Below are 14,703 nucleotides of genomic sequence, written 5' to 3'. Positions count from 1 at the left end.
TAGAGGCAATGACATCACGCTGAGTGGGTTTACTGACGCAGATTGGGTTGGAAGTTCAGTAGATCAGAAAAGTACAAATGGGTATTGTTTCAACATTGGATCAGCAATGAGGTGCAATAGAAAACAGAAATTCGTGGCTTTGAGCTCAGCTGAAGGCAGCTAGCACAACTTCGTGTGAAGCCATATGGCTTAGGAAATTGCTTGTGAATCTATTCAAGAGAAGGATGAAAGTGACTAGGATCATGTGTGATAATCAGAGTTGCATCAAGCTCTCTGAGAATCCAGTATTTCATGATCGGTCGAAGCATATTGATATCATGTGTCACTTTGTCAGAGATTGTGTCCAACGAGGAGCAGTACAGTTGAGGTACACTCTTATAGGAGAACAAGTGGTAGACATCCTCACCAAGGCTCTAGGAAGAACAAAGTTTGTTCATTTCAGGTAGAATATGGGGATGGTAAAGAATCCATTTCAATAATGGATAAGTATCAGAAGTTGTAGTGCAACAGTTAGCAGTGGCAGTGCTATGGGCAACATGATGCAGCAAATTGAGAGGGGGTTGCAGTACAGGAGCAACAGTGGTAGTGGCAGTGTCATAGGTAACAATACAGGAAGCAACAATGCAGGGGATGTGAGGAAGCAAGCCAAGCATCAACATAGGTACTGATGCGGAAGATCAGTGTTATGTTTCTATAGTGAAACATTGCTAGAAGACATTCCTCGCTAGGAGGGAGCGTTGATTTTTGGTAGCATCGGATGTGCTCTAGCCTTGAAATTTGGAGGAGAGGCTAAGGCAAATGAGATCTCCAAGACTTAGAAATCGTTTTGAGAAATTCCATCTAAATGAGGAGTTATTAAAATAATTAATATTTTTAATGGATTTGTAAGTCTAAACTTAGGAAAATAAAATATTAATGGGAATTAATAAACATAAGGATGAGAAGCTTCTAAGAGAGGAGGATCAATTCTGTTTTAATCTTAACTATTGATTAGGGACTTAATCTCGGTTGTTGATTCATCAACGGGAAAAGTATAAGAGAAGACTTGTGGGTCATTTGGAGATACACTGGCAGATACTCAGTATCTCAAGGAAATTCAATTCTCAAGGAAGAGGAGATCGATTTTATAGGGAGTTGCAGGGTGGAGGAAGAGGAGGGCTTCAGCAGCAGGCAATGATTGAGGAGAAGGTGATGCAAGGTCAGTGGAAGACAGTGCAGAAAGAGAGACGTAGTCCAAAGGAGAGACGCAAGGCCTACGCAGGCTGACGCAGAGGGATGCAGAGCCACACTGGGTCAATCAGAGTGATGCAGGGGTGATGCATAAGTGGGAGCAGGGTCTCCATAGTGTCAAATGGTCTCAGAGGGAAAATATTAGGTGTTTTCTTTTAGTTTCTCTGTAAAATCATTCCTTGTAAAAACAATTGCTGCTGAAGATTAATAAAGCCCCCATCTGTTGCACCGATTTTCCCGCATTGGGTTTTTCCGAGGACAATTGTCCAAAAATCACTGTGTTGATGTGATTGATTCTTGTGCATGTATTTTGTTCTCTGGGTAATTGTGTGATAACTGCATTAGAATTTATTTTAATATTTGCTGAAGGAATTTCGTAAATAACTTATTGAGAATAATAAGTAGGTGAAATAAATTAGTTGTTGTAGTAATAGAATTTTAGTTTAGAAATTTTCACAGAGATGGAGAGAGAGGGAGAAAGGAGAGGAGGGAAGACAGAGGAGAGAGAGGGAGATATTGATAGAGTTGGAGGGTAGAGACAGAGGAAGGTGGGAGAGAGAGGAAAGAGAGAGAGAGAGAGAGAGAGAGAGAGGGAGAGATGGATCCGGCTTAAATATGGTATGTGCGTATATAAAAAACAACCTAGATCCATCTTAACCGTGGATCTATCAAGCGCAAAGAGGGATCAATTCTCTTTTCACTTTAAAAGAGGTTTGTATCTCAAGAGATTTGATCCGAAAAGAGACTTGATCCCTCTTGACGCTTGATATATCCGGGGTTAAGATGGATCTTATGTTATAAGTTGTACTAAATCTACTAGTATGGCAATTACACTGGTCGCAAACTCTTTGAGACCATTTTCTTCCAACAATAATTTTTGTTTGGCTTTCCAGACACCAAAATTTGAGGCTCCATCCAATCTGTCCTAATCCCTCAATCCCACTGAGGCCATTTCTGAAGAACCATTGGAAATATAGCGAAACCCAAATAAACTAAAGAATATGAATTGGATTTAGTAAAACCCTTCTCTTTCCTCTTCTTGTGCCTGTGCAGACCCTCTTCTGCCCTCAGATCTACTCTGATGCCATGTGAAATTTTAATATTGTTGCAGTTATAGGTTATTATTCACCTATCTGAATTAGATTATTTGTCTTCTGCAATTTGTATGCGGCAAATACTAAATAAAACACCACTGCAACTTCCCAAAAAATTGAATCACAGAAACTAAGAAAATATCACACAAAAAATAATAAACGCTGATATTTCTGGACAATTGTTCCTAAACAAACTTGTGTGGGGAAAATCAATTTTGCAAATGAGTATTTTATTATTCTTTAGCAATTTTGTAATTGAAATTATTACAATTGTTTGTCGTAAATTAGCAAACCTCCAACAAATTTTTTTTTTCACTTCTGCTAGTTGATCTAACCTCCTGGAAGCAACTCGGCTACTTTGATTCAATTTGGCCCTCCTCTATAAACCTGAACCAATCCACACGTGCGACCTTGTTTAACTCGACATCCAATGGCATCTTGCACTGACTGGGAAATTAACTTGGCCTCCTCTAGAAATTCGACCTTCATTGGCAAACTCGGTTTCTCCTGTGAAAATCAATCACTCTAGCAAATTTTCTCTTGCTCCGGCAACACAGCCTCACTGAACCATCTTGCACTACTAGGGAAACTCGACCTCTGCAGATAAAATTGTTGTGAAGAAATCTCTTCGACAACTCGGTCTTCAATCACTGCGTATCTCAACTGCTGGTGTCCACGTGTTAAAATTGGCAACTAGGGCCAAACTCCATGTGGGTCATCTTATTTATGGAAGCTGATATTTTTCTTGGATTCCTCTCGTCGAGAGGTGTAGGATTGATCTAACAATCATCCGATTCCGACATGTATTCATGGAGATATGAATTCATTTGTATTTCTTGACAATTTGTCAAGGTCGACCAGCAAGTTAAGTTGTGTTGCACACCCCCAACTAACCTCAACATTGCATATAAAAGGAGGAGACATTGTGTCTCATTTCACTCACTCTCATCCTCTCATCTCTTCCTTGTCTCTTGGGTATACACAAGGAAGGAGGACGCAAATCTCTAGGGCATCATTGTGAGGACGCAGATTAGGGAAGTGAGGACACAGGAGGGTACAACCATCTATTTGGGGTGATTTAGGGCTGCTTTGACCAGCATCTTACCCTCTTTGATTGCTGCTTTACATGGGCAGCCTCTACTAGGCTAGATGAAGTGTTGCGTTGACTTTTGGAGGGCTGATTTGGGACAGCATTGACTGGTTAGGGCTGGCTGCAGGTTGCTGTAGCTTTCATTGTTGATTTGTCCCTCTTACTTGGACTATTTTGGGCTGCACATACTTGCTGTTGGAGGCCAAGTTCTCCTAGGATATCTTAAGGTCATTGGTGAGTTGTTTGACCAACTTTGACCTTGTTGATTTGATTTATGCTGCTGCTGTTATAAATCTCAGATTTGTGATATTGTATTATCTCTGTCTCTCTACTGAATTATTGAAGAATATAGAAGAATTGATCAAAGGGTTTCCTCACATTGGGGTTTGTTCCTGGCTAGCTACCACATCTTGTGTCTCTTGTCTTGGCTTGTCTTCTGTTGATTTTATTTATGTTCTATCAGCATTTTACTTATATGTTAATGTGATTGCTATACTGAGAATTGATATTGGGCTAATAAGAAGAATTGAAGTAAATTGCTCTAAGCATAGAACATACCATAATTTAACATGGTATCAGAGCTGAGGTGAAGACAAAGCCCAAGCAAGAGCAAGAGCAATCACCGAAGACAGTTGGAAAAAGTCAAAAGGCTTCATGGGTTCCTCATTGCACTTCCCCACTGAAGACAAGCTCCGTGAGAAGTCTGACTATCACGAATGGAAGATGTCTCTTGATCTGACATTGGAAGAGCAAGAAGTGTTGGATTATGTGAGAGGCAGAAATACAAAGCCTCCATCAAATGCACGGGTGCTATAAGGAACAAGTACACTAAGGGTGAAGTCAAAGTGAAGAAGATCATCCAGGACTTTATTGACAAGCATCTAGTGGCCTACGTTTTCGAGTCGAACACCTCCAAGGAGATCTACGATAGACTAGTAAGCTTGTTTAAAGTTAGTGATGCAAATCAAGTTTTTTTCGTCAAAAATAAGCTGAAGGATATTAAGAAGAGCAAGGATGAGGATATTCAATCCTATTTCTTAAGGATCATTGAGATCAAGAATGATCTCCTATCAATTGGAGAAGTAATTGCTGACAGGGAACTAACTATCACTACTCTTGGAGGGCTCCCATCCAAATGGTATGTATTTAGAACCACTCTTCTCAATGACGATCGAATTTCAAGATTTGAGGAATTGATGGCAAGATGCATTCAAGAAGAAACAATGATGGTGGAGCAAGAAATGCCTTCAAGCAAAGCCAACCCCATTGCTTTCTCCTCTCAAGCTAAAAGGAGAAATAATTATGGGTCTAAATTGAAAGGAAAGGCTGGATCGAAGGGTGGAAGAAACGGAAGATGCTTCGCTAGCAATAAATTTGGCCACTATGCGAGGGAGTGTCCAAATAGGAAGGACACATCTCATGACGATGATCAAAATCATTCCTGGTGCAACTCCAACCACAATCAAAGGAATGGCAGTTTCAATGGAAAAGGAAAGAGGAATGCCAGAAATCAAGGAAGTGGTCAACCCTCCAAGAAAGCAAGGAACTCCAAGTATGAATCAAATCTTGTTAACATCTTGTTAACAATAAGCAAGATGAATATTATTTGATATCGACCCTCTCCACTACCTCTCCTCTGGACTCGTTGGGCAATTGCCTTATTGATAGTAGTGCCTCAAGGCACTTCACTGGTTACAAGGAAGCTCTCTCTAATTTGATAGAGAAGGAGACAGACTTGGAGATTATTCTTGGAGACAATTCCACCTATCCCGTAAAGGTTGTAGGGAATGTTACTCTTCAATTAAATCAGGACAACACAATTCATTTGCAAGAAGTCCTATATGTACCTGATCTCAAGAAGAACCCGATGTCCATTTCGGCAATGGAAGACAAAGGCTACAAGGTGCACTTCATCGATGGCAAGGTAAGAATTTTAAAGATGCTTTCACTCTTGGGTTTCGAGTTGACTCTTTATATCAAGTTGGAGGAAGTCTGTTGGGAGTCATGTCTTGTGACACATCTCTCCAATCTAAACTATGGCACCGGAGGTTTGCGCACCTTCATTATAAGGCTCTACTTGATGTGAGACAAATGGTGACAAGGATGCCCAAGTTCAAAATAGAGCTTGAAGATGTATGTCTAGGATGTGCCGAAGGAAAGCTCAAAAGGGGACCATTCCCCTCAAGCCATAGCAAGACTTTCGACATTTTGCAGTTGATTCACTCTGACATATCTGGTATGATGCCCGTGAACTCTTTGGGAGGATATTTATATTATCTCACTTTTACAAATGACTATTCTCGCAAGACTTGGATATACTTCTTGAAAAAGAAGGATGAAGTGTTCTCCTGGTTCTGTCACTTCAAAGCCTTGATCGAGAATCAAACCGAGAAGAGGATCAAGATCTTAAGCACTGATAATGGGACCGAATATGAATCCAATGAGTTCCATGACTTTTGCAAAGAGACTGACATTAAGAGGGAGACCACAACACCATACACTCCTGAGTAGAATGGTGTGGCAGAAAGGACGAATTGTATGATTATGGAAGCTATTCATGCCATGCTCCATGATCAAAGGCTTCCGAAGTTTCCATGGGCCGAAGCTGCAAATACCGCCGTATATGTTCAAAACTGATGTCCTCATCAAGCATTGGATTCCAAGATTCCCGAAGAGATGTTCACTGGTAAGAAACTTGATGTCTCTCATTTTAGAATTTTTGGAAGTCCTGTATATTTTCATGTGTTGAAAGAGAAAAGGAGCAAATTGGGTGCATCCGGAAAGAAGGGAATCTTCGTGGGCTAGAGCGAAATTCTAAAGGCTATAGAATCTATGTGGTTGGTCAAAGGAAAGTCGAGATTAGTCATGATGTCACCTTTGACGAAGATATGGCTCTTAGCAAGGTTGACAATCTTCCTATTCTAAGGAAAACTAAAGAAGCTGACACGAGGAAGCCGAATGAAAAGGAAGATGAGACGACGCCCAACGTGGAAGAACCTATGGATCCTATTGATCCCCCTCCACAAGAGCCTTCCTCTTCTAGGAAGAGGCCCTCATGGCTTAGGGGGACACTTGATGATGCCGAAGGACATATTGCACCTAAAGGGACTTTCTGTAAAAGTAAGACGTCGACCAGGTATCAGGGATACTTGACCATTATGAGCACCATCATTTAAAATGGGCCTTCATCGTTTTGAAGAAACCATGAAGCATCAAGTATGGAAGGATGTTATGAATGAGGAATACGAGTCTATCATGAAAAACAATGTCTAGGATGTGGTCCCCAGACCCCAAGACAAAACAATTGTCACCTCGAAGTGGCTTTACAAAATAAAGCATGGAGTTGATGGGAGTGTTGAAAAATATAAGGCTTGGTTTGTTGCTTGAGGCTTCTCTCAAAAGGAAGGTGTAGATTATGACGAGATATTTGCACCTGTTGCCTGATACACCACGATCCGCTCTATCATAGCCCTTGCTGCTTCTCAAGGATGGAACCTACATCAAATGGATGTCAAGACCACGTTCTTGCATGGTTTGATTAAAGAGAAATTCTATGTGGAACAACTCCAGGGGTTTTAGATTCATAATTGGAAATCTCACGTATGCAGGTTGAAGAAATCTCTCTATGGGCTAAAGCAAGCACCTTGAGCTTAGTATGAGAGGATCGATAACTACTTGATGAAGTTGGGATTCACTAGGAGTGACGCCGATCCAAACCTTTACTTTAAGGTTGAGGATGATAAGCTTCTCATACTAGTGTTGTATGTTGATGACTTCTTCCTGACAAGTGCAAACCCTCTCATTCACAAATGTAAGAGGGAGTTGACTTCTGAATTTGAGATGAAGGACCGAGGACTGATGCATTATTTTCTAGGGTTGGAGGTCTCGCAGAAGCCAGAAGAGATTTTCCTATCTCAAGGAAAATACGTGGTGAAGGTATTGGAGAGATTCGGTATGGTGGACTGCAAGCCCATGACTACCTCGATCGAGCTTAACTTCAAGAAGTTATGTGGTAGTGTTGCCGAACTTGCTTTGGGAAATGCTATTGAGTATCATCAACTCATAGGAGCATTGATGTTCCTGGTGAACTTCTGTCCGGATATATGTTTTGTAGTCAACACGTTGAGCCAATATATGGTTGAGCCTCATCACTCACATTGGATTGGTGCCAAGAATCTTTTGAGATATCTTTGGGGCACAATCACTCATGGGTTGAGATACACTGTCGGAGATGTGAGGCTACATGGATATTTCGATGTTGATTGGGCAGGCAGTGTGGTGGACCGAAAGAGCACTTCCGGGTGCTGTTTCTCTTTGGGTTCTGCTTCAATCTCCTAGATGAGAAGGAAGCAAAAGTCAGTGGCTTTGAGCACTGCTGAGGCAGAGTACATTGCTGCGAGTATGGCCTCCTGTGAGGCTGTCTGGTTGAGGAAGCTCTTCAGTGAGCTGTTTGGACATATGTTGGATACTATCGTGATGCTATGCGACAACCAGAGTGGGATTCATTTATCAGAGAATCCTGTATTTCATGATCGATCCAAACACATCGATATCAGGTACCACTTTATCCGGGATATTTACAGCGAGGAGTAATAAGGATCCATCATATTGTGGGACAGATGAGCAGGTCGCCGACATTCTAACAAAGCCCTTAGGAAAGGTCAAATTCTTGACTTTCTGAGAACGACTAGGAGTCGTTGAGAGACCCTCTTATGAGGGTCTTGTATGATGCATACATTGAGCTTTGGGAGCTCCGGGGGGCTTGGGGTACTTCTTGGAGCGACAAGCAACCATAAGGTGACTCACCCTCCCCTAGTGGTGCTCTGTGTACAAGGTGAATGGTTCAACCTCCCCCTGTGATACCCCGTGGCAACATGTAGGCAGGATGAGTGGTTCATACTTCTCCTGCCAAGACATCGTACCCATGCAGTCTGGGACTCATGGGAAGTACCTCTCATCTGGCCAATGAGTAGGGAAATGAGGATAGGGACCATAGTAGTACTGATGGACGCATCGTGTATCTACCGTACTCCCTATGCTAGGATGACATTGATCTGGGATCAATTGGAACTAACATCGGGTCAATAAGAGTGATATAGCTCACTCTCTTTTGGAACTGATTTGGGATCGGTAAGAGTGGTATGACACACTTTCTTCATTGGGACTGACTTCGGTTTAGTAAGAGCGCTATTGGGCACTCTTTTATCTGGGACTAACTTCGGGTCAGTAGAGGATGGTATGATACATTCTCGATCATTTCTTCTTCTTCATAGTTCAGCAGAACAGAGCTGAGCAGTGCAGGGCAGTGCATTTGATGGCAGAGATGGTACCAACAGACAGATGGATTAGTAGATGGAGTTCGCCCTAGTTGAGAGGGAGTGTTAAAATTGGCAACTAGGGCTAAACTCCATGTGGGTCATCTTATTTATGGCAACTGATACTTTTCTTGGATTCCTCTCGTCGAGAGGTGTAGGATTGATCTAACGATCATCCGATTCTGACATGTATTCATGGAGATATGAATTTATTTGTATTCCTTGACAATTTGTCAAGGTCGGCCAGCGAGTTAAGTTGTGTTGCACACCCCAACTAACCTCAACGTTGCATATAAAAAGAAGAGACATTGTGTCTCATTTTACTTACTCTCGCCCTCTCATCTCTTCCTTGTCTCTTGGGTATACACAAGGAAGGAGGACGCAGATCTCTTGGGCAGCTTTGAAGAAGGACACAGATCTCTAGGGCATCATTGTGAGGACGCAGGAGGGTACAACCATCTGTTTGGGGTGATTTAGGGTTGCTTTGACCAGCGCCTTACCCTCTTTGACTGCGGCTTTACATGGGCAGCCTCTCCTAGGCTAGACGAAGTGTTGCGTTGACTTTTGGAGGGCTGATTTGGGACAACGTTGACTGGTTAGGGCTGGCTGCAGGTTGTTGTAGCTTTCATTGTTGATTTGTCCCTCTTACTTGGACTGTTTTGGGCTGCACATACTTGTTGTTGGAGGTCGAGTTCTCCTAGGATATCTTAAGGTCATTGGTGAGCTGTTTGACCAGCTTTGACCTTGTTGATTTGATTTATGTTGCTGTTGTTATAAATCACAGATTTGTGATATTGTACTATCTCTCTCTGCTGAATTATTGAAGAATATAGAAGAATTGATCAAAGGGTTTCCCCACATTGGGGTTTGTCCCTGGCTAGCCACCACATCTTGTGTCTCTTGTCTTGGCTTGTCTTTTGTCAATTTTATTTATGTTCTATCAACATTTTACTTATATGTTAATGTGATTGCTATACTGAGAATTGACATTGGGCTAATAAGAAGAATTGAAGTAAATTGCTCTAAGCATAGAACATACCATAATTTAACACCATGTTGTTACTACGCCCTTGCTATCACTACAATTTTGTCACTCAAATGTGCTCTACAAATGCCCATCGATTTCCTCTTATAATCTCTTGTTGAGCAATCAACAACCATGATCTAATCTCAATCGATAGCTAAGATCATCTTGACCCCATAACATGACTTTTCTAGAAGTCACTAGAGGAAAATCGATTTGCCTCAATTAATCACGATTAATTAACCACTCTTCCTAAGTTAGGAAAATAATTAAACTAGCTAAGTAAATCTAATTAAGACTATTTTCCTTAGAAACATTTTCTAGGTATTGGAGATAATTATTCCATCTGTGTATTTAGCCTCACAAACACCACCTGACACTAGAAAACCTGTCCAAGCTACATAAACTAAGGACCCATGGTCAGTTAAACCTGAAGAATGGAGATGGAATAAGGGCTTATAATATGAGATAAAAAGTGGTAAATATGGAATAGGGAAAGATGGGACTATGTTATAACTTATATCAATCAGGGTTTTCCAAGTAGTTCCCCTCCTAAAGCCATTGGGCCTTTACAGGTGCTCCCACTGGACTAGGGTTGAAAAGTAACCCCCCATTTAAGGTGAGGGAAAAAGATTACGGCCAAAACCCTTCCTTCTTCCAAGTTACCCCATAATCCATGTGAAATGCCCAAAATACAAGCAAGGATAAGCACTCGAATGCAAAATGAATAAAATACCTTTTGACCAAAAGCCCACCTTTCAACATGTGCTCTCGACAAATGGGTGAAGAAGCATATGATTGATGCAGGTGACAAATATATGAATGACACATCACATTGGCTACTCAATGGCTATTAGGGGCTGCTGGCTGGAAGAGATAACAGAGAAAAAATTCTTGTATGGAGTCACCCACTTTTTGGTGGGTAACAAGCTGCACAAAAGGTATTTTGTACTTAACAGAGAACCATTCAGTCATGTTCAAGGCAAGTTTAGGAGAATGTTCTAACAAATATGCAGAACTAATGGCTGTCAACATCCTTCTAAAATGTGCTTTGGACAAGAATGTTAATCCAATTCAGGTTTATGGTGAATTACATTGACTAATTTTATCACAGTTACATCAGCTGCATAGTATTTTTCTTTGGCGTATTGGTGATTAGTTAGAAGAGGCAGCCAAAACTTTCATGTCTATCTCCTTTGAGAGAACAGGATGAGGACGCAGATGCATTGTCAAAGGATGGTGAACATGTTGAGTGCAAACCAATTATGGAGTAAAACAAAGATGAAATTATCTCTCTTTGGATATAGAGTCCGATTTGTGCATCCTGGGAGTTCTCTCTCTCAACCAGTGCTTTTGAGAGCTATCATTTTAGTTAAAAGTATCATGCTAGAACTTTTTGATGTGTTTACCTTGAGCTTTGTTATGTCATAGTCTAAACAGTCTCAGAGATTTATTTTGCGAGGATCATGAAAATAAAGGTTAAAGTGACTCTTTAGAGTTTTTTGAAGTAAAGTTTGTTTTTTTTATGAACTTTTTGGGATAGCTTATATGCTCCCTTGGTTATTTTAAGTGTAGTAGTACATGAAAAATGTATTTTGTATTCATCTATAAATATAAATAGCATTTTTCTGCTTGGAAAAAAGAAGACGTCCTCATTGGAGAAAGAGATTTTGTTAGATAGATCCATAAACCCATTGAAGAAGGGTTGTCATTTTCCCTGTGCAAACATGATAGTTACCTGCATTCAATTAGACAATAGGCCATTTTGAGTCCATCAGGTTCAAAAAATCAACGAAAGAAGCTTTTGTCAAGTATTCTCAAAATTGCCTTGATAGAACCAAGAAAGGAGAAATATCAAAAAGTCCCAGAAAACAAATCTGCAGCAAAAGAGGAGAGTGTGCTAAGTGTAAATGAGGGTTTTAAACTCTACGGAAACCCATCATCTTGTGAACAACATTTGCAGCCGAAGAGGAGAGTGCACTTGCTGTGAAAGATGCGCTGGCCTTGAAAACGACTGAATTGAAGGAGGTTAACACTTGCTTTGATATTGTTGAGGTTCACAAGTGTTAATAAGAAAATTGAACAAAACCAGAACCAGTGGAAATTTCTGCAATAATTAAAGAGATCAACAACACTAGGGAAGCATAACCCTAGAGAGAAATAAATTCTATCACAAGTGTGCTAAAGCAAAAAATATCCCAAGAATAAGATGGATCAACCCAAGAACAAGATAGCCCAATGTTGTATTGTGCCCTTAGGCTAAATCATTTGTAATGAATGAATGATTATAATGTGTGAAAATACGAAGGAGAATTGTGTATTTAAACTAACTAAAAATAGTAGGGTGCTTTCCCCAAGGAGGGTTACGAGACTACATTGAGTTGACTGGTTTGACTTTAACCAAACCTAGAATTATGATAGAAAACTTAAAAATACAATATAGATAATCTGGTCGTGAATTTGATTACAGGGGAAAAGATTTGTATGAAGAAAGAATGGATGAGTTAAAAGTACAAATAATGTTGTTTGTGGCCAAATGTGAAAATTACACCATTGATTCTAACACTTTTTGTCTTTTTTTTCCTTCCCATCCTCACAATTACAAAATTTTCAATTTAGAAAACTTTGCATGCTAACCATGCTCATTGCATTCCTATACATTCCAATACTCGCTATATCGTAAATCAATGAATAATGCTGATTGCACTTTCCATTTTCTGTGCATTGTATTTCTACGTTGGAACTTTGTTGATGATCTATATGTGATACTATTGCCTCTTAATTTATTTGGTTGCAGGTTTGATATACTCGAAGAAGATGCATTCAGAATTGCTTTCGTTTTGAAATCGTTAGATTTGATCTCATGTAGGGCTTAATAAATGATCTGGGTTGATGGTCGAAGACCAACACCAATGGAAATGTACTGTTGCTTTAAAATTTTGAGTCAAAGATTGGCAAGGATATTCCTCCTTATCATGGTACCATTAGATGGAAATGGTCGTTTAGTTCGCATAACTTATCCTTGATTATTATCTGTATTATTGCCTCATTAAATTTAGCAATAAGCTCGCCAAAGAATGTGTCGGCCAGTGTGTTAGTTAATGTTTTTTATTTTCTTTTAAAAATCTCTTTCTACCTCCTTTTTCCATGTCTTTTGTTTCATGGTTGACTTCTTAACTCTAGATATTTTGTTGTATTAATTAATTATGCTTCAAGAGGTTCGACTTGAGCACAAATAAGTATCCTTCTAATCCACCCCTAGAACACATAATGTTGATTTATTTGTTAATTTGTTGTTTATGATATATTTCTTCAAACAATACATGGGTTGTCGTTGATGCCTTTTATGGAGAGTTAGGTTTTTGATGTTGATTTATTTATTAATTTGTTATTTTATAATTTATTTCTTCAAGTGGTGTATGCATTGTTGTCTGTGTTTTACGCTGAGCTAGACTCATATTATAACATCATATGTTTTTTATTAATTTGATGAAAAAATATATAATAAGTATGACTATTTTATTTCCTTGCAGTGGAGGTGAGGTGTGGCACCCACCCCACGCTTATGGTTTTATGAAGGTTGTTTGCAATGTTTTAATGGTTTATATTCTGGTGTACTTTATTTTCCTTTTGAATCGTCGGTTGTGGCAATAGTTCTAGAATGTTTTGTGTTTATTTCCTAGAAGTTTTTTCTCATGGTGGTTTGTGTGGAGCGTCCATGTATTTCGTACTATTCCTACACTCTACAATGCAAGGGCTGGTATTTGGTGGTAGTTTTCTCAAATTTGCTTCTTTCGGAGATGAATTTCTCGGGTATCTCGTACCCTTGTCTAATGTTGGTTTACGACTACTAGTATGCTGGAAAATTTTCATTTTGGTTATGAGTCCTAGTCTTTACTAATTCACTGGGTGACCGTTCGATTTATAGCCTGGGTTCAGAGTGATTGTTTCTTATATTCTCCATTGTGGTGTCAAGTGTTGGTGGCTAGGGGTATTTCTTTTCAGTATTTGTTTGTCATTGCATTGTCTCAATGGTTTGGAACTTTGCAGCTAATATCTTGGAGTGGTATTGGGGAAAATTGGTGTTTACTGCGATTTGGGTCTCTCTAATCTTTGTCTTAGGGTTCTTCATTTAGTCCTAGGTGTGTTTCTTAGCAGTGTGTTATTATGAGGTATATGACTTTACAGTGTCGGAAGTTATACTTGGTGCTTGCATTGGGTCCTCTGTTGTGGCCTTTGGGAGAAGATATTACTGTGTTTTGATCGGGTTTCTATGGGTCAGTGGTTTGCTCTTTACCTTGTTTTGTTGGTCGAGGTTCCTCAATTGGTTGTTGGTCTTGTTCCTTAGTGTTGGATATCGTGCCTCCCTACCAACACATGGCGATTCATAAGGGTGGTTTTGGTCATGTTGGAGTCAGACGGGGTCGCATGTTTGTAGGTGATTCAATTTTTTCCTTATTTGATTTCGTACCTTTGGAGGTGCGCAAAGAAATAATGATTCTCGAATCCGAGTTTGGGGAATGCCCATATTTCTCAGACTTGAAGGTTAGTAATGACAATTTTCTCAGGGTTCCTGACCCTAGGAAATTTTGGAAAGGAAAAAAAATGTTCTTCTTGAATTCCTTATCTATGAATTTGCAGTTGGATTCTCTGCTTCGATTCGTATTTAAAGACAAGCAGATTCATAACTCTAACATTTTCTCTGGACTGGAGGACATCAAGCAAATCTTAAGGAATGTAATATTCAAAATCAACGACATTGACACAGCCTTGAGCCTTTTGGAGAACAATTTAGTCTAATATTTGGCTACAGGGTATCTCACGAACCCTCTTGGAAGCCTTGTTGGAACACCATTTGCTAGCTCTCCAGAACCCACATTGCTTATGTCAGAATAAGCATCTCTTATGGTTACCTAGTTTTGCTTCATTTTGCAATGGATGGTTATGGCA

The 14,703-nt window shown here is 39.9% G+C and overlaps 1 protein-coding gene across 1 annotated transcript in view; it reads left to right on the top strand.

Annotated features, from left to right (window-relative positions):
- The window catches only part of LOC149208346 (uncharacterized), a 386,202-nt gene extending 373,430 nt beyond the window's left edge, over positions 1 to 12,772 (top strand). The window contains exon 11 of the mRNA XM_089396020.1: positions 12,551 to 12,772. Coding sequence (XP_089252146.1) covers positions 12,551 to 12,629 — 79 coding nt within the window. The 3' untranslated portion in view covers positions 12,630 to 12,772. The remainder of the gene's footprint in view (positions 1 to 12,550) is intronic.
- The last annotated feature ends 1,931 nt before the right edge of the window (positions 12,773 to 14,703 follow it).

Source organism: Pinus tabuliformis, chromosome 1_2, assembly GCF_031772625.1.
Source record: "Pinus tabuliformis cultivar Carrire ecotype Pingquan chromosome 1_2, CPIR1, whole genome shotgun sequence".
In the NCBI taxonomy this organism is placed as follows: Eukaryota; Viridiplantae; Streptophyta; class Pinopsida; order Pinales; family Pinaceae; genus Pinus; species Pinus tabuliformis.
This window is presented reverse-complemented; position numbering and strand designations above follow the sequence as displayed.